Source organism: Narcine bancroftii, chromosome 8 (assembly GCF_036971445.1).
Source record: "Narcine bancroftii isolate sNarBan1 chromosome 8, sNarBan1.hap1, whole genome shotgun sequence".
NCBI lineage: Eukaryota > Metazoa > Chordata > Chondrichthyes > Torpediniformes > Narcinidae > Narcine > Narcine bancroftii.
Window position 1 is genome coordinate 153747146 of NC_091476.1, and position 21412 is coordinate 153768557.

General features: G+C 42.8%; 1 protein-coding gene across 1 annotated transcript in view; it reads right to left on the bottom strand.

Moving 5' to 3' along the window:
• LOC138742133 (beta/gamma crystallin domain-containing protein 2-like) overlaps window positions 1–21412 on the bottom strand; it is a 70533-nt gene that overhangs the window by 13251 nt on the left and 35870 nt on the right. The window contains exons 5-14 of the mRNA XM_069896316.1: window positions 19080–19198; window positions 16613–16787; window positions 16357–16496; window positions 10921–11047; window positions 9201–9236; window positions 6875–7011; window positions 5937–6063; window positions 4719–4861; window positions 3113–3239; window positions 760–792 (exon numbers count right to left, since the gene is read on the bottom strand). Coding sequence (XP_069752417.1) covers window positions 760–792; window positions 3113–3239; window positions 4719–4861; window positions 5937–6063; window positions 6875–7011; window positions 9201–9236; window positions 10921–11047; window positions 16357–16496; window positions 16613–16787; window positions 19080–19198 — 1164 coding nt within the window. The remainder of the gene's footprint in view (window positions 1–759; window positions 793–3112; window positions 3240–4718; window positions 4862–5936; window positions 6064–6874; window positions 7012–9200; window positions 9237–10920; window positions 11048–16356; window positions 16497–16612; window positions 16788–19079; window positions 19199–21412) is intronic.

Below are 21412 nucleotides of genomic sequence, written 5' to 3' on the forward strand. Positions count from 1 at the left end.
TCAGTAAATGGCCTCTGAATCCATGGTATGTGGTGGGAGATCAGAAAGACTTTTCATTATACTCAACCAGTTTGGTAATTAATTAACACGGGCAATCAGGTTTACAGTGTTGACATATAAATTCTATTACACTTTATTACTCAGAATGTAAACAACCACTCCTCCCTCCCACTCAAATTTTTACAGTTCAATTCTGATGTTTTATGCCAGTAACAGGAGAAACAATTTCTTCTCCTCCTCCTCATCCCTTTCTGCATTTCGATGTTCTCTCAAATTCCCCTTTCCCCTCTTTCTGCTCAAGGTGAACCACCTCAGCTTCTTAGGCAGTAAAACTCCTGGTATCCGGCACCTATGGGGTGGGTAGATGTCAGTTAAGTGAATTTTCTGGTTGCTTCAGATCAAGTGTTGCGTGATTTGTGAACAAACAGCTTGAATTCCAGCTAACAGGGGTTTTAATGTACCTGAATCCTTTTAACCCACTCACCTTTCCAGTTAATCCTGCAGTATTGCCTCCAGGCCTTTAACACCTCTGTTAAGGTGTAGTGCCCACAGTTGGCTTGATTTTTCCAGCTGTGACCCAAGCAGCATAATTTGATTACTTCTGAACTCTTTGTCTCCATCAATAAAAGACAAATGATTTTCTTTTAAAAATACACCCAACCAGTTTACATGCACAAAATCTGTGAACCGGTGCGGTCTCGAAAGGCTAACATGGCCTGTTTCCTCTCCGTAAATGGTTATATGGAGAACAATCCTTACCTTCAGTCTGAACTGCTGACCACTTGGCTCCACCTGAACACACAAATATGAGAGTGTCACTTCAAAAGTCAGCCACTGCTGAAAGCAAACTGCGTTGCCCACCTCTACCATCAACATAAAGGACAATGTACAATAATAGTAAGCTGGAAATCTGCGCAGATAAGTTTATTGCTAGATTTTTGAGAGAGTTGTGAAAGTATACTAATAAAGGCAAGCAAATGGATTTGAGTAAAAAAAATGATTAAGCTTAAGGATATAACCATAAAAGTGTGTAACGACCCACCTTAACCTACAAATTGGAAAACTATTTTTCAAAGCTAAGCAAAATTATGTACAATATTCCAATGGCTTAGAGTTTCATTTTATAAAGATCTTAATTGTGACACAGGATGTTTTGTGCAGCTAACTGCTCTCTTGTCACATCTTTTCACATTGTCAGGAGTTTGCAGTGCCCAGGATTACCGGTTGACACTTTTCTGAAGCAGGTTCCAATAGAAGACAGATACTGCGTTAAACCTTTCCCAACATCACAGTTAAAGCTGAGAAAAGTTGGCATCTCAACAGGGGAAGAAATTATCCCTGAATTGAATATTACCTCCAGAACTTGGTTCTCGTTACTTCTAACTACATACATTTCTGTAAAGAACTTTTAGTGGATAGGTCAGAGAGTGAATTGCCTCCATATTTGAAATAACATCCACAGTGCTAACCCATTACTGGGATACAGATTCCATCAGCACCGTTGCACAGGGAGCTCTCAATACATTCTCAGAGGATGTATCGAGAACATCGTGTGCAAATGAATCTCACTGCCTGGTTTGGAACCTGTACCTCCTTGGACCGTAAGACCCTGTCTAGCGGACAGTGAACTCAGCAGAAAAGCTCATTGGAGGCTCTCTTCCTACCACGAAGGACATCTACAATGCACAATGCATGCAAAAGGCAATAAACATTGTGAAGGACTCCAGACACCCCTCAAGTAAACTGTTCTCCCTTCTGCCATCTGGTAGGAGGTACTATACCACTCAGGCCCTTACATCCAGATTGGGCAACAGCTTTTCCCTCCCCCCCCCACCCCCCCCAACCCACCAGACTCCTGAACTCCCAGAACATTTGGGACTGTATAAGTTCTTAATATTTTAATGCATTTAACTTCTATTCTAACATATTTATGTAAAAATGCTCTGTGGTTCTGGAGAAAGGTTATCTCATCTTTACTCTGCGAGCATAGTATGAATGATAAATAAAGGTGACTTGGCTTGACATTACCTCCAGCCTGAAAAATCAATATAATGAGGTGCTGGAAGTATGAATTAAGAGGAAAACACAACTATGGAAAAAGAAACAGAGTTAACATATCACGTTGAATCCACTTCAATCCCAGTTAGCCTTGACCATGACTATTGATTTTTCTATTACAGGATTTAAAACTAATTTGTTAACTGGTCAATTTGATTTTCCTCCTCATCAACTACCACTCACTATCTAACAGCAATCGAGAGCAGCAAACATGAACAAGTTCAGGATTCTTGTTCTCAGTGGAGGCTTGGAGTCACTAATCTTTTTTTTCCTGGAGATCTAATCATGTCACCTGATGCCGCCAATTATCCATTCTTCACATTTACCACCCAAAATGGTTACCCTCACCCATTTCTGGACAGTTTCTGGATAAAAAGAAAGTTTTTTTTTCCACAAGTGTAATTAATGTACAAATATCATTCAAGAAAAATTTAGAAATTTTTGTTTTAATACCCCATCATAAGAAATAGGAGTCGGACATTTGGCCTGATGAGCCTGCTCTACCATTCAATGAGATCATGGCTGATATAATGATAGGCTATCTGCCTTTTCCCCATATCCCTTAATTCCCCTACCATGTAAAAAAATCTATCCAACCTTGTCTTAAATATATTTACTGAGGTCACCTTCACTGCTTCCATGGGGAGTGAATTCCACAGATTCACTGCCCTCTGGGAAAAGCAGTTCCTCCTCATCTCAGTCCTAAATCTACTACCCTGAATCTTGAGGCTAGGTCCTCTAGTTCCAATCTCCCCCACCAATGGGAACAATGTCCCTAACTCTATCCTATCTATGCCTTTGATAATTTTACGTTTTCCTTTTGCTGAGGGGAGGTGGGGGGCGGGGGCTTTTTTGTAAATTTTGTTTGGAAAGGAAAAAGATGTACATTTTGGCTGTCCTGTCCATGAATGCTCCTGGTCCAGACTCAACTTTGCGAAAGGACTGGCCAGCTTTGGACATTTAAGGAGATGGCATATTTTACTGAGAAAATGGGACTTGCAGTCATGGTAACACAGTTTTGTACACACAATAGCCAGGTAATTGCTCTGCTTACCAGTAAAATGGGATGCAATGAACTAATCTTACAGCTTTGAGCGCCCCAGTCTTGAGGATTTGGGTAAACTCCTTTCTCTACTATGTACTGAGCTCCAGAATAGTTGGTACCCTCATAGGCTACCCAGCTGGAAAAATAGAAGTGAGTGTATAGCAGCAATCAAGTAACAATGAAACATTAACAAGAATGTAACCAGCTGGAGGAACCTAGCGGGTCAGACAGCATTGGTGGGAGAAGAATGGTCCACGTTTCAGTTTCCAGCATTAATGTGTATAATCTGAGTGCTAGGGTATGGAAAAACATCCTTCCCTTACAGTGCTGGATATTGAGGATATTCCCCAGGCCTCAATCAGATATGCCCTCTCCTCAGTAGTGGGAACTGCAACAACCTCAGAAGATACCCGGACAAACTCTTCAGTCATACATTTTTTTTTTCTTTTGACAGCCTATTTTATTAGTGATTTCATCCCTGTGTCACAGAGAGGGTCAATTGGTCTCCTATGGATGCTGCAGGACCTGCTGAGTTTCTCCAGCACTTTTGTAAATATTTGCAGCACTGTTTTAATATTGGATTTTCAATATTTGCATTTTTAAAATTTCAATATCAAATGAACCTTGCAATCCATCTTGAGTATGATAGGCATGGGGTAAATGAAACATGCTGTTTCTTTATGGTACTTTTTATTTCCTTACTCAACGTTGCAGTCAATATATGAAAATAATTAATTTGAAAGTACTTGATTGTTATATTCAAGGACAATATAGATTACTTTTTCTCATTTTCTGTTATTATTCTGTGGAAAATTAATAAAAAGATTAAAAAAAGAGAGCTGTTCTTTATGGAGTGACGTATGTTCCTTTCTTGTTTCACCCCATACTGCGGCAAATATTCAGCAGGCCAGACAGCAAATCTGTGGCCCTTCACCACTGACAAACTTTGACCATTTTCCTCTCTCTTGCAGCACATTGTGTATTCACAACACTTTCAGTTGATATTGCATCATCAAGAACAGATCTGCATAGAAAGTCTGTAGAATAGTATCTCTTTATCTATCCCAAGATCGTGTTCTATGGCGAGCTCTCCACTGGCCACCGTGACAGAGGTGCACCAAAGAAAAGGTACAAGGACTGCCTAAAGAAATCTCTTGGTGCCTGCCCCATTGACCACCGCCAGTGGGCTGATCTCGCCTCAAACCGTGCATCTTGGCGCCTCACAGTTTGGCGGGCAGCAACCTCCTTTGAAGAAGACCGCAGAGCCCATCTCACTGACAAAAGGCAAAGGAGGAAAAACCCAACACCCAACCCCAACCAACCAATTTTCCCCTGCAGCCGCTGCAACCGTGTCTGCCTGTCCCGCATCGGACTTGTCAGCCACAAACGAGCCTGCAGCTGACGTGGACTTTACCCCTCCATAAATCTTCGTCCGCGAAGCCAAGCCAAAGAGAGAAGAGATCTATCACTAGGGGCAGAAGATCACACAGGTACAGAACTGAAGTCTCAACAGTACGGCCACATCAAACCTCTATGCAAATTGAAATGCAATTTGCAGTGCTCACTCCTTCCCTGTGCAAATTAAAGTGTGATTCTCACTGTTCCTGCCACTTACACTCCACTCAGTACTTCAATGGATTGTATTATATCCCCTGAATCAGCTTGTTCCAGGTCCGGCACTGAGGCAGTCACTGTAATTGAACTCACTCCCTCACAATTATTTTCTGGGTGCAGAACGATCGTCGGGTTGGAAAAATCCTTCAAAACAAAAAAAAAGTATCAAACAGGGTTACCCTCCACACACACTTTAGTATTATGAATGGATCAAGTTCCATGTCAGTTTCTCCTGTAGCCCCATAATATATTCGCCAGGGCCAAGAAACTTACTGCTGCTTTCCTTACATTCTTATTCTTTCACTGTCTAAAATACTGGAAAGTATAATTTAAAAGTAATAATAAGGGAACTTCTTTTAAATAAAAGTTTCAGAAGTCGGTGGGTATCGTCTCCGTGACTTTGTTCCACAGAGGAAGCTTTACATGGTTTACACTCTGCGGTGCACTGTTAGCCAGAATCAGACACACACAAAGATAAAGACTGTACAACAGGCTTTAATCCACAAAGACTTCCAAGGAGCCAGGCTGGCTGTGGCTGCAGCAACTATGAGTGAGGCCTCGGGAGGCCGGTGCAGGCTTATATCCCAGAGGGTGATTGACACCCGACCGGGTGGGGCTTGATCCATTCAGGCCGACTGATTGACAGCCGGGCAGGTGTTGTCCTGCCCCCTTACACTCCTCCAGGTACAGAGGTTGCCCCCCTGCAGTAGGCTGGTGGTGTACCACCACACACTCTGCTTATCACTCAGGAGGCTGTTCTACCATTGGGGCATCAACAGAGAAAAATGTATCCAATCTCCATTGTTGCACACCACATAGATTAACCAGGAGTAGGAATCGCAGATGAATTTACCTTGTTCCTGGATCAAAGATCACAAGATCAGCAGGATTAAAATTGTTACTCCCAATCAAATAGTACTGCAGAAGAGGAAGGTTTCTGGCTCATTACATCCTTTAAACGTGCCTTCCAATTTGTCCCAGTCACCACACTGCTCCTTCAGAAGAGCAGCATAAATTTCTGCTTGAATACTCCCACTATCTCCCCGCCCCTCCCCAGTTGATGCCCCTCACCAGACAAAGCACTGCCGCCCAGAGAGGACAATTCAAAAATCAAAGGCCTGTCTTCTCTCTCCAGCTGAACTACTTGCCCAGCTTCGCCAGGCAAAGCACTGCAGCACCCCCGGCCCCTGCAAGTACCAACTCCCATCTCAATACTTACTGCCCGAATGACGCGTAGTGACTTCAAATCCTCATCGACGCCACCCCATGACCTCCAGTCCACGTACTCGCCTTCCTCCAAAAGATACTGGTGACCTCTGAACCTTTCCTTTGAGTAGCCAACCCAGCTGCAAGCAAAATTTAAAAAACAAATAAAAAATGAAAAACTTGTCAGCCTAAAACATTAAAAAGGCAGCAAGGTTATCTGATGTTTGCAGGAAGCTTGGAGCAGGAGGAAGACATGCACCTCTCTACTGCTTTCCAAAACCTTGCAGCTGATGAAATGCTTTAAAAGCATCACACAGTGAGGAAGGCAACTGACGGTGAGATCCACAAATATCACTGAAGACGTTATTTCAATTGTTTTGAGATGTTAAGTTAGGGAGAAACTGGTTCCTGGAGACATGCGAGAACCGTCTTTAATTGTTAATATAGAGATACAGTAGGGAACAAGCCCCTACTGGCCCACACCACCCAAATAAATTCATGTGATCAATTAACCTACATGGGTCTTTGGAATGTTGGAGGAAACCGGAGCGCCCAGAGGAAGCCCATTTAGACATGGGGAGAAGATACAAACAATTACTCATATTGCCAATCAGTAGCCCCTGAGCCAGGAAGTAGTTTGGGTTCAACATGTGGGCTGATGCATTGGTGGAGTGAAGCAGTGCTGAAAATACTGCTTTTCAGTTGAGGCCTAATTATCCTTTGATTTCGGTTCAAGGGAGCGAAAAACCACTGGGCCACAGTTGACAGTCGCAGCAGGAATGCCTCAGATTGGTGAAACCCCTTCATCATGTCAACGATAGATACAATTACTCACACTGCCAATCCCTGAGCCAAGAAGTAGTTTCGGGGAAAGTTAGTCATCCTCCACCCCACCCTCCATCACTTTGACCCTCTTCATACTGGATCAAATTCCTATGCCACAGTACTTACATTCCTCCTAGCACCTTTATAGATCCAGCATTTGAGAGGGGTGAACCAGTACTGGGGTAACAGGACAGGAAGTCCGCAGAGTCTTCCCGCACTACTCGGCTTCTCCCCAAATAATAAGGTCTCTCAAAGATGTCAAGCTGAAAGAAAGACAAGTAGCCTTTTTAAAAAAATCAAGAATCCCACGTCAAGGAGTAAAGTTCATTGGGCAGGACAACCATGAAGGCATGACTGCTCGTCACAACTGAATCATCAACTTGGAGTCATGCAGTATGGAATCTAGGCATGGTGATGTACTGATTTGTTAGTTCTGAGGGTGGGAACATTTAGAAAACAAGCATATGGATCCACAGCAGAAGTTGGAAAATTTTGCATTTTTTAAAACTTTGAACTAAAAAAGAAAGCTAGAGCAAGTGACAATCAAACCAATAATTTCCTCAGAGAAGGTATCTTTTTACACGCCCTCATCCTGTATAAATCCAGTCCCACATCACAACTGCCAAAGTGGTCTTACATTTTAAAAATTTAAATGTAGACATATTAGACATATGTCAGGGATGGCGCCAAAACAAGTCCGAGCGGAAGGGCATTAGGGTAACAGGGTAGGGGGGGCACAATTTGCAGCCAGAAAACTCACTCAGCGGGGGTGGGGAGGAAGGGGCACTTACCACATTGAATGCGGTGTCCTTGGGTCCATAGCCTGTGTGCAACCATGTTTCTTCTTCTGTGCATGTGCTAGTGCTGGCTGCTGCATGCGCAATGGATTGGAGTACCGGGACCATGAGTGTCACTGCCGCACACAAGTTACGGACCCCGGGACACCACATTTAACATGGTAAGTGCTCCCTTTCTGCCCCTACACCCCCAAATACAGCCAGGCTGTCAAGTCTAAAACTGGACATTGAGGCACCCTAGCGTGGATGGGGGAAGGGTCATAATACCTCATTTGGTGGGTTGGGGGGGGATGCTTATGAATTCCCCCACCCCTTGGCTCCAATACTGACATACGGGGTTAGTAATAGCTCCTTTTTGGCCCATGAGCTCATCCCACCCAATTACACTCAGTTGACCTGCAACTCCTGGTATGTCTTGAAAGGTGAGAGGAAACCAGAGCACCTGGAGAAAACCCACAAAGACCCAGGGAGAATGTACAAACTCCTTACAGACAGTGCAGGATTAGAACTAGTCTGGATCACTAGCACTGTAATAGCATCGTGCTAACCGTTACACAAACTGCACCACCCCACAGGATTTCTTACAGGATGAGTGTGTTGCTCATAAGGCCCAAATTTATTTGCCTTCCCACAGTACCCCTGAACAGTGGCCAAAGTTTCACTTGTCAATTAGGAGCTGTGAATCCAGAATCATTTCTCAGGTAGAGCTGTTACAGCAATGAGGTGACCTATGCAAGTCTAACATCAGCTCCTGACAACAATCCCATCAATTTAGACCAAAGAATAACAGCAGATTCTCTTCTGTGAAAGGCATTCCAGAAGCTCAAGGGGATGTTAAAACAATTCACCAGTTTCACAGTCAAAATTAACTGGAATAACTTTTTATTCTGGATTTACTTAATCAATAGAATCCCATTTGATATGATGGACTCAAATTCATAGGTCTTGTCCAAGTATCTGAATTACTTGCTCACCAGTGTGGTCATTATATTACTCCAGTCCAGGGGTGGCTAACCTTTTAATTTAGACATGCAGCACAGTAACAGGACATTTCAGCCCACAAGTCCCTACCGGGGCTATAGGTTAATTGGTTGGTACAGACTCATAGGTCAAAAATGGCCTGTTACCGTGATGCATGTCTAATTTAAAAATTAGATGGTTGGCCACTCCTGCCTAACCCATCACTTACCACAATCTGCTACTACACACCAGACGTTTGTAAATCCGAATTAAACTTACATAATTAAAAAATTAAAAAACCCAGCAAAAGTGACCAGAAAAATATCAGCTTGCTCTACGGATATTTTGGAGGGAAGGCTAATTACCCAGGTTGAACTTGCAAACTACTTCAGCCCTTCTTTGATGAATGGATCTTCATCAAGATTCAGTCAGGGCCTTTATTTGATCAAAGTTCTCCTGTTGTGGTTCCATTTCATCAGAGAAAAATGAACCAAATGCTAGCTTTATTAAATCAGAGAATGGAGTGAGGACAGGAAAGAAGGTGGACAAGAGAGAAAAAAGGAAAATATTTTCTTTAGCATCATTATAAAGGATTTTATGTGGAAAAAGCTAGAGATCTTCCTTTTTCTTGAGACAGTTTAATACGATCGATTTGCAGTCAAACAATTGATCCACTTCCTTTGATGATTTCATACCTTTGGTTCATATGGCTTCTCCACTCTGGGTCCATTCTGTAAAATAAATCAGTAATAAGGCATTTAGATCTGGAACCAATGACAGCTTGAACATCAACAACCAGCATGCAGAACATGGGACCAGGGGACTCCACCCTCTGGCTTGGGCCAGACCCAGGGCAAAGGCTGGTTTGGGGAATGACAGGGCTGACAATGGAAGAGTTAGGGAAGGGGGATGGAGAAAAAGAGTTGTCAAGCATGATGACCTGACAAAGAGTGGAGGGGAAAGGGCAAAGGAAACTAATTGTACAGCTCTTTGAAGAGAGCAAGAACAGGGAGAATAGTCCTCTCAAACAGGATGGGGCAATTTCATTCTGGGAGTGCCCCACTACTGAACCGCAGTAGATTGAGGATTTAACTCTAAAACAGATATTTTAATGCAAGATTCTACCCAATAACAACATCCTCCACTATCATATTTACAGTCAATGACCACTGTATCTAGAGAGGAAGGTTAAAGCTTTAGCTTCTTCACTTTGTTCCAGTGTTCTATAAAAGGAAGCAATGGATTGTTAACCATTAAGGACAGGGCTACTCTCCCCACAATCCTCACCCCATCTATTGACATTTGGGATATGGGAGGATATCAGGGTACATTCTAGTTCCAGGAAATACAGTAAAACCCTTGATATCCAGCACCTTTGTTGATTGGTAGATGGTAGATAAGTGAATATTCTGGTTGCTTGAGACTGCATGTTGCATGATTGGCAAACTAATGGTGAGGCGTGCCAATTTTAAAATTCTGTATTCTTTACCTATTTATTTTGATGGTTGCTTGAACCTGCTAATTGCTTGAATTCCGGATAACTGTACTATTTCTGGGGCAGGGAAGTGGGTTCGAGAGGAGGCATTCCATCACTATAATTCTGCAGACAGATCAAAACCCTCCTTACACTACTTTCAACTACTGACCTGAATCTCCCTATCGTTTTCCACCATCTGCTTTGTAATCACCACTTCCAAAGTTGTTGTTTTCCTGACATTAACCCAGGTAACTGACACCAACTTCTGCAATGCCATTCTTGCCAATGCAGATGGTCCAAAGTGGTGGCCAAATGATCACGCTTGCCTGCCTAGTTGCAAGGGAGCACTGGATGGCTTTCTTCCACGGGTAGTGCCGTTGATGCCAAGAGTGATGGGTTGGCTTTGGCAAGCAACTTTGCTGGGGACATTGCATGAAGCACGTTTGGACTTTCCATGGAGATTAAATATTAACTTAAATAATTCACCAACGGCCAACAGATTCAGGGCCAGAAGGGGCTCTGGGATTAATGCCATTCTGGAGCTATTCAACCCAGGATCAGGACTAGATAGGAAACATACAGGAGACTCTGGATGCTGAAATCTGAAGTTTAACACAATCTGTTGAAGGAACTCAACAGGTCAAACAGCATCAATGGGAGTTAAAGAATGGTCATCATTTTGAGCGGAAACTCTTCATCAGGACACCTCGATAAAGATTTTTGGCTCAAAATATGGGTCATCATTTTCTACCACTGATGAGCTTTGCTCCTTTGAGTTCCTCTAGCAGATTGTGTTTAGCTGGTTTTTCATAGGACCGACAAAACACAGATGGGTGATCATTCTACTCAGCTGGGATACTGCCTATCCACAGTCCTTAGCCAGGAATGGTCCCTCTCTTAGTTGCTATTCTATTTTAAAGTAGCATGGATGTGTGTACCATTTGTAGGGGCATCAGCGACCCAACTTGTGGTTTCTTTGCTCCCCATTCCTGCAGTGTGCGATAGCCACCCACTTCCAAGGTACACTGTTGCCCTTTGAAGAAAGGTTCAGAGTAAACCAACCACCTGTAGAGATAAAGAGAAGTTAGTGCAAATCTTCAAAATAGACTTTAGAATTTTCATGTGTTCAAAATCTCTCCATTGTTTTCCTCCATCTTCTTTGCAATCACCATCCCTACCATCCTCTGAGATCTTAAAACTCACTCAATGCAGCCCTTTGTCTGATGCTCATCACTGCATTTTATTGCGACACCTGTACCAATATCTTCCTCTGACAGGTTGTTCAATAATACTTCTGTGAAACCACTTACTTGATTTGTATATTAAAGTGTGTAGGAGACAAAAGTGTGCTGTTTGTGGTAGAGGGTTTGGCTGCGGATGTCGGCGGCATTCCGAGGTCCAGAGGCTGTGCAAATTTTGTCGCTGCAGTGTGCACGTGTGTGGGTTTGGCGGTTGGGTTTTAGTTTGCCTGCGTTGACTGGTACGGTGGGATAGATGGTGGGAGAACAGGACTCCAATATTTTCTGTTGGCTGTTCCCGTTAGCACGGTACTGTTACATGGACGCAAGTCACATTAGCAAGGATGTCATCGTTACCAAGTTCACAGACATTACCACATTAAGAATCCTTTTGTGTTCACTAATAAAGTTTAAAATGCATCTGGACTTTATTATGAATTATTTGAATGAGTCACAGTAAAGAGCCCACTTGGTCTTCAAGCAGCTTTTTTTTAATGGATAGTCATTCACCGGGATGCAGTGTTACCAGAGCTCACATGAGCGTTGCTCCAGGCACCTCAGGGGACAGCTCCGGTACCTCCTTGTCACAATTTATTTTTAGCTCTGGCACCTAAAAATTAGCACTGGTAGTCACTACATTCTAGTCAACAGAAAATATGCAGCAATTTTAGACACCAGAAAATAGCCACATCTACAGTAGAACTGAATGGACATTCTTGGAACATTTGGACTGTTTCCCCTCTTTGTTTTGGAATGATATTGAAAACAATATGGTGGCCATGTTGGAAATGCTGACTGCAGGTCACTGACAGCAATCCACCTCCATCAGTCTCAGCATCGGCCATAGAGGGATCCAACACAAAGTCTGCCACCACGGGGTCACCAGGCTCTACCACACTGTGGGACCCCGCAACCTCCCATACTCAGTTGAGGACATCAGGCAATTTGAGCTGTTGAGCCATCCGAATCGCAGCCCATCACACAGAGTACCTGCCAGGAGCCTACAGCAACATCACAGCCGGCACTGCGGCAGTCAGTTCAACAGATGAAACCACCAGATATACTGAACCTGTAAAGAGACTGATTGACACTTCACCCTGCCGGACTTTGTTCCAAAAGAATGGGGTGAATGTAGTGGAACACTGTATTGCAGTCAATGTACAGGTTGGCCCGTCCCAATACTGTAACTCCTCCCCTCCAAGATTACTAATAAAGTTGGTATTGCCCAATCTCACTCCTCTGTATTTTCTTGGAATTGGTCCAACACCATGCAAGATTTGACCAAGTTTATAATGATTAAAGCCTATTAATCTTGATTTCTGGTCTGTCAGGTCTAATTGATAGCGCTACAGATATAGTGAATTTCCTTGAAAGGCAAGTGAATATTGCAATAGATCTAATTATTATAGACAATCCAACAGTGAGCAATAATGAAAGGAAGTCCAAGTCACAGCCTCATCCAAGAATACAAGGAAGCATCTTTGCCACCACTGTGACAGTTGCAGATAAGGAAACTGATGGAAGAACTGAAGAAAAGGAGGCTTTTTCTGCAGTGAAGAGTTATTTGTTCCGTGGAGGTGGACATGCTTTGGAGATGTGTCCACAGTCGGAAAAGAAGACACAATGAGAGAATCGCTTTCCTAAAACAACAGGGAATATGTTTTGACTGTCTGCGTAAAGGACACATCAGTAAAATCTGCAGGAAGTGATTCAGCGGCAACATATGCAGTTTAAAGCATCCCAGAATGGTGCATCTTCACCAAAGAAAGAAGGAAATGGAAAAGGAGCAAGTGGAAAAGGAGAAAGTAGAAATAAAGGAAGCAGCTGAAAACAGTGCTGTAGGTTTTGTTCTGACAAGTGGTCTTACTGGGGCCGGTGAAGATAACTGCAAGCTCTCAATAGTGCCTGCCCAAGTCAAGGCCAGGAAGGGGGATACAACAACAAATGTAGGCTCAATATCCGAGGATACACAGTCTATAGGAAAGATAGGCAGGAGGGTAGAGGCAGAGGGGTAGCTCTGATGATGTAATAACATTAAATCAATAGAAGGGAAATAGGGCCTAAGCAGTAAAATCAGTATGGGTTGAATTAAGAAATGACAAAGGTAAAAAGATTATATTAGCAGTTATATACAGGCCCCCAAACACCAGCCGGGAAGTGGACTATGAGATACAGACAGAAATACAAAGGGCATGTCACAAAGATAATAGCAAAATAATTGTGGGAGCTTTTAACATGGTAGGGGATTTTGGGAAGGACAGGTATTTACTGGATCACAGGAGAGTGAGTCTGTAGAAAACTAAGAGATGGATTTTTTGAACAGCTTGTTGAGAAGCCCACCAGGGGATCTGCAGTTCTTGATTGGGTCATGTGCAATGAACTTGAGGCCATTAGGGAGTTAAAGGTCTTAGAACCTCTAGGAAGCAGTCAATTTCTAATTTGAAAAGGGAAAATGTTGCCAGGTGTATCAATTTTTCAGTGGAATAAAGGAAATTATGGTATGGGAAAGGAACTGGAAAAGCAAACAAGTCAGAGGAACAGAGCAGGACTGGATAGAAAAGTGGTTGATAGGCAGACAGCAAAGGGCTGAAATTAAGGGATCCCATTCAGGATGGCTGCCCGTAACAAGCAGAGTTCCGCAGGGGTCGGTCTTGGGGCCGCTTCTGTTTACAATTTATATTAACAATTTTGATTGTGGAATGAATGGTTTTGTGGTCAAATTTACGGATGACACCAAGACAGGTGGCGGAAGTGTTGAAGAAATCGTAAAATTGCAGAGGGATGTAGAGAGATTGGGAGACTGTAGTTCATCTGCCATATTTTTGCCCAATGTTGAGAAGTGTTTGGTTCTACATTTTGGCAGTGGAAATAAGCAGGCAAAGTACTATTTGGATGGGGAGAAAATTCAATCCTTGAAGGTGCAAATAGACCTGGGCGTCCTTGTCCAGGGAAATCTAAAAGTTAACGCCCAGGTAGTGAAGAAGGCGAATGCTATGCAAGCATTCATTTCAAGAGGAATAGTGTATAAGACTAGAGAGGTGTTAATGAGACTCTGGGGTACTGGTGAGACCCCATTTAGAGTACTGTGTACAGTTTTGGGGCCCCGATCTTAGAAAAGTTGTGATGTTGTTGGAAAGGGTGCAGAGAAGATTTACCAGGATGATTCCTGGAATGCAGGGGCTGGCATATGGGGAGCGTCTGGCAGCTCTTTGGTTGTATTCGTTGGAGTATAGGAGAATGAGGGGGATCTCAGAGATTTTGAATATTGAAAGGTTTCGACAGAGTGAATGCAGATAAGATATTTTCCTTGATGGGTGAATCGAGGACAAGGGATCAGTCTTATAATTATAAGTTATCCAATTAAAACAGAGAGGAGGAAGAACTTCTTTAGAGTGTCGTGGAATTCAATGTAGGAAGACATATATTTTTGTTGCAGGTGGTGGCAAGTTTAGTAATATGTTGGACTTGTTCTGGAAAAGATGGATTAAAAAGTATCTTCCCCAACTGCAGGAACAACAGAAATGGTCTAACATCAGATGCAACTTCACACAGGAGACAGTAATCATTATGATTCAGCACCTCAAAACTCCTGGCTAACTGGAAAAATTGTTGAGACCATTCTGGACAAAAAGGGATTTGCATATCACATTCGGATCAAGACCAAAATTAGCTTTCTGAACAGACCCATCAACAAAGTCTGCCTTCTACAGGAGACAGAGGAGCTTTGACAAGCCCAAGACTAACATTATTTTGTTATTTTTGGGACCTTTCCCCTTGCCCACTCCATAGACTACAGACTTTACTGGTTCAGAGAGGTGGTAAATATCACTCTTTTTCAAGGCTATGTGCTAGTAACCTACGGCCTTTTGAAGATTGAAGAAAGAAGATCTACATAACATTGGAATTTACTGTATTTGATTGTTATTTATAATTGTGTAATTATTTGAGATATAATAATTAGGGACTGGTATTGTAAGAGCCAAAAATGTGTTGTTTGTGGTCAAGGGTTTGGCTGCAGGTGTTGACAGCATTCCAGGATCCAGAGGCTGCGCTGCCAGTGTGCACGTGTATGAGTTTGGCGGTTGGGTTTAGTTTGCCTGCATTGACTGGAATGGCAAATAGACGGTGGGTGAGTTGGGCTCCGATATTTTCTGTGACCATTACCATGGTACCGTTACACAGTTGTTAGTCACATTAGCAAGGACTTTATCGTTAGAGTTTGTTAGTCACATTAGCAAGGACTTTATCGTTAGAGTTCATAGATGTTACCACATTATGTTCACTATTAAACTTTAAAAACACATCTGGACTTTGTTATGAATTTATTCAAACACCTCACAGTAAAAAAAGCCCTCTTAGCTTCCAAGCGGCTTTAAAAAAATATATAGTAGTCACTACAAAGTGCTTTATAGAATTGCAAACTTTCGTTGACCCCATCCACCAAACCATTTCTCTCTTCACTTGAAGTCATCAACTGTTACTTTATTAATTACACAAGTGTGGCTGCCTGCCCATGTACCCATGAGGGAACCGAGACATTGAGTGTCACCAGAACAAGCAGGAACAAGGCCAGGCCCTGTCTTCATCAGCTGTGTGTAGATTTCTGGAACAGGCAGGGCAGAAAACTGGAGGTCAATGAAGACATCTTTACTGGGGTTCAAATGGGGAGAGCAGTTTTGATCCCAGGTCATCTTTGCTTAGTACCATCATACAGAACAATGGCTGTGAATGTCCTCAAATTCTGATTCCACTCTTCCAACCACTTGGTGAGAACAATGTTGAAATGACCAGAGTTTAAAGGAATGTCTATCCTTTTAACAACTCATTGACTTGTGACTTAAGATTTGTGGGTCTTTGCTAAATACTAATTTATTGTGACTTTTTCCACATTCCAAACACCTCATGAAAATGTGCAGTTGACTGAGAAGGACTAGGCTGCTTGGAGATTATGAATCGGGGTAGTGCGGTCCTTCTACAGATTTCCACATCCATCTTCTCATGGCACGGACAAGTGGCGAGTGAACAGAGTTCACCACCTCTCCACCAGACACGGAGCACAGATTAAAGAGATTAAAGTCACCAGTGCCCCTAGCCCATCTGAGACCAACAGGTCAACAGAAGGGAGGAGGAACTCACAGTCCAGAATTCACGACGATGGAGGTGATTTTTGGTGGATAGCCAAACATTCGAACGTCCTCAGATTCACCATAAAACTTCAGCCTCTTCCCCTCTCCGTCAGCTTCTGGAAACAATGATATTTGTGGTATTGTGTAGTCCTGAAATGCCACAGCAAAGAATAGAATTATCATGGAATTATTCCAGTTCATAAATGTCAATGAAAATTGAATGACGTTCATTGAATCAGCTTTTTGAAGATTTCATTCATTCTTACCCTAATTGCTCTGCGAAGGGATCCTATGATGATGCGCTTGGTAGGAGGAGACTTGGAGTCATGGTCTTCAGTCTCTTCTTCCAATTCCTCTGCCCAGGGATCCACCAATTCTACATCTTCCTCTGCAAGGAAGATCTTCTTTCCTTTATAATCTGGCTTCTCACATATCACCCAGCTAAGAAAGATCAGAACTTTTCTCAATCAGTTTTTTTTTAAAGAAAGTTCAATTACCACCAGGGACCAGACAGAACATTGTGTCTCTAGAAATGAAATCACTCCACTTGCCCCCAACAACACTACTCACTGTGTACCAAGAGATGAGCACCTGTCATAAGTGGTGCAGTGGTAGTGCAGCATCTTTACAGCGCTAGCGATCGGGGCTGGGGTTCAAATCACGCACTGTCTATAAGGAGTTTATACATTATCCCCAGGTCTGCATGGTTTTCCCATGGGGGCTGCAGTTTCCTCCCACCATTCGAAACGTATCCGGTGTGTAGGTTAATTAAGTAAATTGGGCAGCATGGACTCGTGGGCCGAAATAGCTGCATGTGTAAATTAAAACAAATTTAAAGAAATAAAATATGCTCCACAATCCAAATCTACTGTTTTTAAAAAAAAAAAATCTGATGGCTCTGTGCAAAAATTCAGGACCTCCATTTCTGTTGAGCAGTTGAGGATTCCTGCATAAAGAAATCTCAGTTCCAAACTTCCACTCGGTTATCCCCACTCAAACACTAAACCCCTGCCCAGACTTCGGAGGAAGAGTAGACTCGATGGGCCAATCAGCCTACTTCTGCTCATACATCCTGTGACTGTCACAGAATTCCCAGCGGTTATACTGGAAATTCAAACTGTAGCAGTTTCATTAGGAGGCAAGGAGTAATACAGGAGAAGCCCGAATATCTGAATGACAAAGGAGGACAAGGGAGGCAAAATCAATTAAATACATTTGAAATGAGGTTTTCTAGCATTTCAGATTTATTTTATGACTCCTTAATACAAAGGAGGAAAATGACTATTACTTTAACATCTGCCATGAAGAAAATTTTCCTAACAGTTAAAACCATAATAGGCAGGACCTTAGAAAAAATTGGTAATCAGGAAAATTTAATACTGTGAAAGGGAAATCATCACTGATAAATTCACTAGAGCTATTGAAAGATAAATCTCAAGCCAGACATTAATTTGTCCTCCATTTGGGGGTGTAGGGGACTTAACTGCCTGCGCAGCCATATTTCTTCTTGTATGCATCCGTACAGACTTGCACATGATTGATGAGGGGGAAGTGTAATGGCAGAACATAAGTGCTGGCTGGTGCATGCTCAATGAGTGGGAAGTGTGATGGCGCCGAACTCCTCCCCTCTCTCACCCAAGAGTTTCTGATGCTGACCCAACGTATCCTCTATGTTGGCAACTTTGAAATTGCTGCCCTATCTCAGTGTCTTCCCCTCGCCCCCCCCCCCCCCCCACCCCACTGAGCCAGGATTACAGTGTGGTGGCTCATAGCCTTGTACTTGAGACTCCAGCCTCTTCCAGAGTCAGCCACCAGTTCGGTGCCCATACTGGGGAAGAAGAGCGCCTTCTCATAGTCCTTCAGCTGCATGTAGAAGGTGCCCAGGCTGCAGCACATGTGGCACTCCAGCATCTTGCTGTTGTTGCCACGTGCATAGCACAGAGCCTTCTCAAAGCATTGAAGTGTATTCTAGAAAGCGCTGGGGTCAAGGTAGGGGTTTCCCAAGCTGAGGTAGACCTGCCCGTTGAAGTGCAGGCACCACGGGCTGCCCTTGGTGCCAAGGCATGTCCTGCTGTTGGCCACAGACTCTGAGAACTCGCACAGCTTCTCCTGGCCCCGCACCAGGTTGAGGTAGGCCTCGGTAACTTGTACATCAGGCTTGCTCCAAGCATGGCACTTTGAACTGGATTATTATTACACATACTGACATACAGTAAAAAACTTGGTTTGTGTACTATCCAGGTAAGTTAGCCTCCATATGGTATAGCAAGAAAAGAGAGAGTGACCATACAGGAAAAGTACATGGCATGGTATTAAAGAGAAGTTAAACGTCATCTTATACGGAGATGTCTATTCAAGAGTATGATAACAGAAAGAAAGAAACTGAACACATTTTCAAATTGAGTATGTGCTTTAAGAGAGGAAGAAGAGGCCAGTGTGAATTTCTTTTAACATGCTGCCTTCCCCAGACTTGTTCTTTTTCCAAAAGGTAGATGGCATGTTTCCTTCTCAGGGCTATGCTTCCTGTACCCCTTTCTTGGTTATGAGGAGATGGGGTTATGGCTGAAAAGGTTGTGCATTCAGCAGAATTTAACACTCTAAAGTAGGAATAGTCAATATCTTTTGAGAGAAGAAGCAAGACTTGGGGAATAAAAGAAAATGAATGGTTAATGTAAATTTTAAATAGAGTAGAATGCGAGGATCTAATTGCGAAGAAGTGTCTGTTGGACTTACCATCCTCGTATAACCTTTATTGAAATGGCAGCAGGAAACGCCCAGGACAAACAATCAGAGACGTCACAACTAATTTCTCTCTTGCAACCAGAAAACTCTGGCTTGTCGTAAATGATGATCTAAATCCCAAGATTGGTTGGGGAGACGGAAAACAATCATAAGCTGCAAGCAGTAAATTTCAGAACTAGCCTCTTAGCCTAATCAGTTTGGGCCAAAGTACATTCTCCATACAACTATTTTCACCCATATCATCTCATCCTGTCACATCCCTTGTGTATGAAAGCTTTTATTTAAAATAGCTCAGAGCAGTTAGGATCTAAAAAAAATAAAATCACTAACCACTTGGGGGAGTGGAAACAAATCAATCTCCGTCTTCTGAAAAAATTCAGGTAGGCACTTGTGGGGAAATAAAGTGCAGAGGTTTGGGTGAGCGCGGCAAATAGAATAACGAGGATTTCTCTCCTAGGAGTTGGACAAATAGCCTCCTTTAACTCAGGACAATCTTTTAACTTCTGTTCACCTCAACCATAGTGTGACTTTGACCTTCATGTGATAGAGAGAGAGAGAGAGAGAAGAGAGAGAAAGAGAGAGAGAGAGAGAGAAAGAGAGAGAGAGAGAGAGAGAGAGATATAGAGAGATATAGAGAGAGATATATAGAGAGATATAGAGAGATATATATATATATATATATATATATACATAGAGAGATATATATGTGTTGAGTGTAGTTGTAACTTTCACGTTGGGGTTTATTTGAAGCTCTGCGCCAAAGTGAATAATTTTCTGCTGCAGAAACTAGTTTTTTTTTTAAAACCACAGTCAAAACAAATTCTTATATTTATTATTGGATTTATTCATGACCCATTATAAATTTCTGGCCCATAGTTTTAAACTCAAACACACAAATGCTGGAGGAACTCAGCTGGTCTTGCAGTGTTCATAGGAGGTAAAGATATATAGTATTGTTTATGCAGGGAGAGGGAAAATGCATCTTGGATTTGAAATCTATAAAGCAACCTCTATTTCTCTTTCCACTATTGTTGCCTGTTTCCCATACTATAAAGTGTAAAACAAAATCCCAAAGTGACTGGGGTCCAGAATAACTTTGTGCTGTGAATGGCTCTGGTCTCTGCATTATGAATAAGGACAATGAGGCACTGGTGAAATAATGTTCACACAGTCAACAGTAGGACTGTGTAATGCTGTGAAGGAAAAGAGTCAATTGCAGAAATGAAATGTTTATAACCATCTGGAGATATTGGACAGAACGGCACAATTTTTTATCAAGTGAACCAAAAAGAATGTTTTAAATTTTGCAGGTGTTCTGAGTGAGGTGTAGAGAAAACGTTTCCACTTACCAGAGGGTTTAAAACTAGGAGTTAAACACAAAAATCTGCAGATGCTGTAATTGTTGTAAAGACACACAGAAATACTGGAGGAACTCAGTCAATCTCGTAGCAATCATAGGAGGTCAAAATGTATTACTGATATTTTGGGCCTGTGCCCTTCTTCAAGGTATGCATTTTCCCTCTCTTTACATGCTGTCTGACCTGCTGAGTTTTTAAATCGATAATTTTGATTTTATGTTACATTTATACTGTTGCTTCAATTCCAAATTTCACCTCCTTGATTTCAATTATAATCTTGGTCTTCTGATGTCAAAGGTCTGCTTCATCTCCACGTGAATACATTTGACAGTATGGAATGTTAAACTTTCTCCAGATATTAAACATCACAAAACAATACGAGGAGGAATTAAAGCAGCTTGTTACTTGACAGGTTTCTTGGAAAGCAGAGAAGGAAATAACTCTGTGCCAGTGCGACCGACAGGGGGGGGGGGGGAGGGAGACGACCGACGGGGGGGGGGGGGAGCGACCGACGGGGGGGGGAGGGAGGCGACCGACGGGGGGGGGAGGGAGGCGACCGACGGGGGGGGGAGGGAGGCGACCGACGGGGGGGGGGGGAGGGAGCGACCGACGGGGGGGGGGGGAGCGACTGACGGGGGGGGGGGGAGTGACCGACCGGGGGGGGGGGGGGGGGGAGTGACCGACCGGGGGGGGGAGACATAGGGAGAGACAGCTCTCAATATAGTGATTAAAGAAGGTTGTGTTTGGAGTTTGGATTCCCATGGGTATTTGAACATGCAGAAGTGTTCTTGTTGGTTGACTTGTAAATGTGTAATTCCACCAAGCCATCTTCCACACCCAAAATATTGAAGTTGAAACTGTATTTAATCAGTTTCTTGATCTTAAAAAAAAGCACTTCAATATATTTTGAATTTAGAGAGATTATTCAGAGATTCTCAAAAAGATTCTTTCAGAATGCCTCCTTGT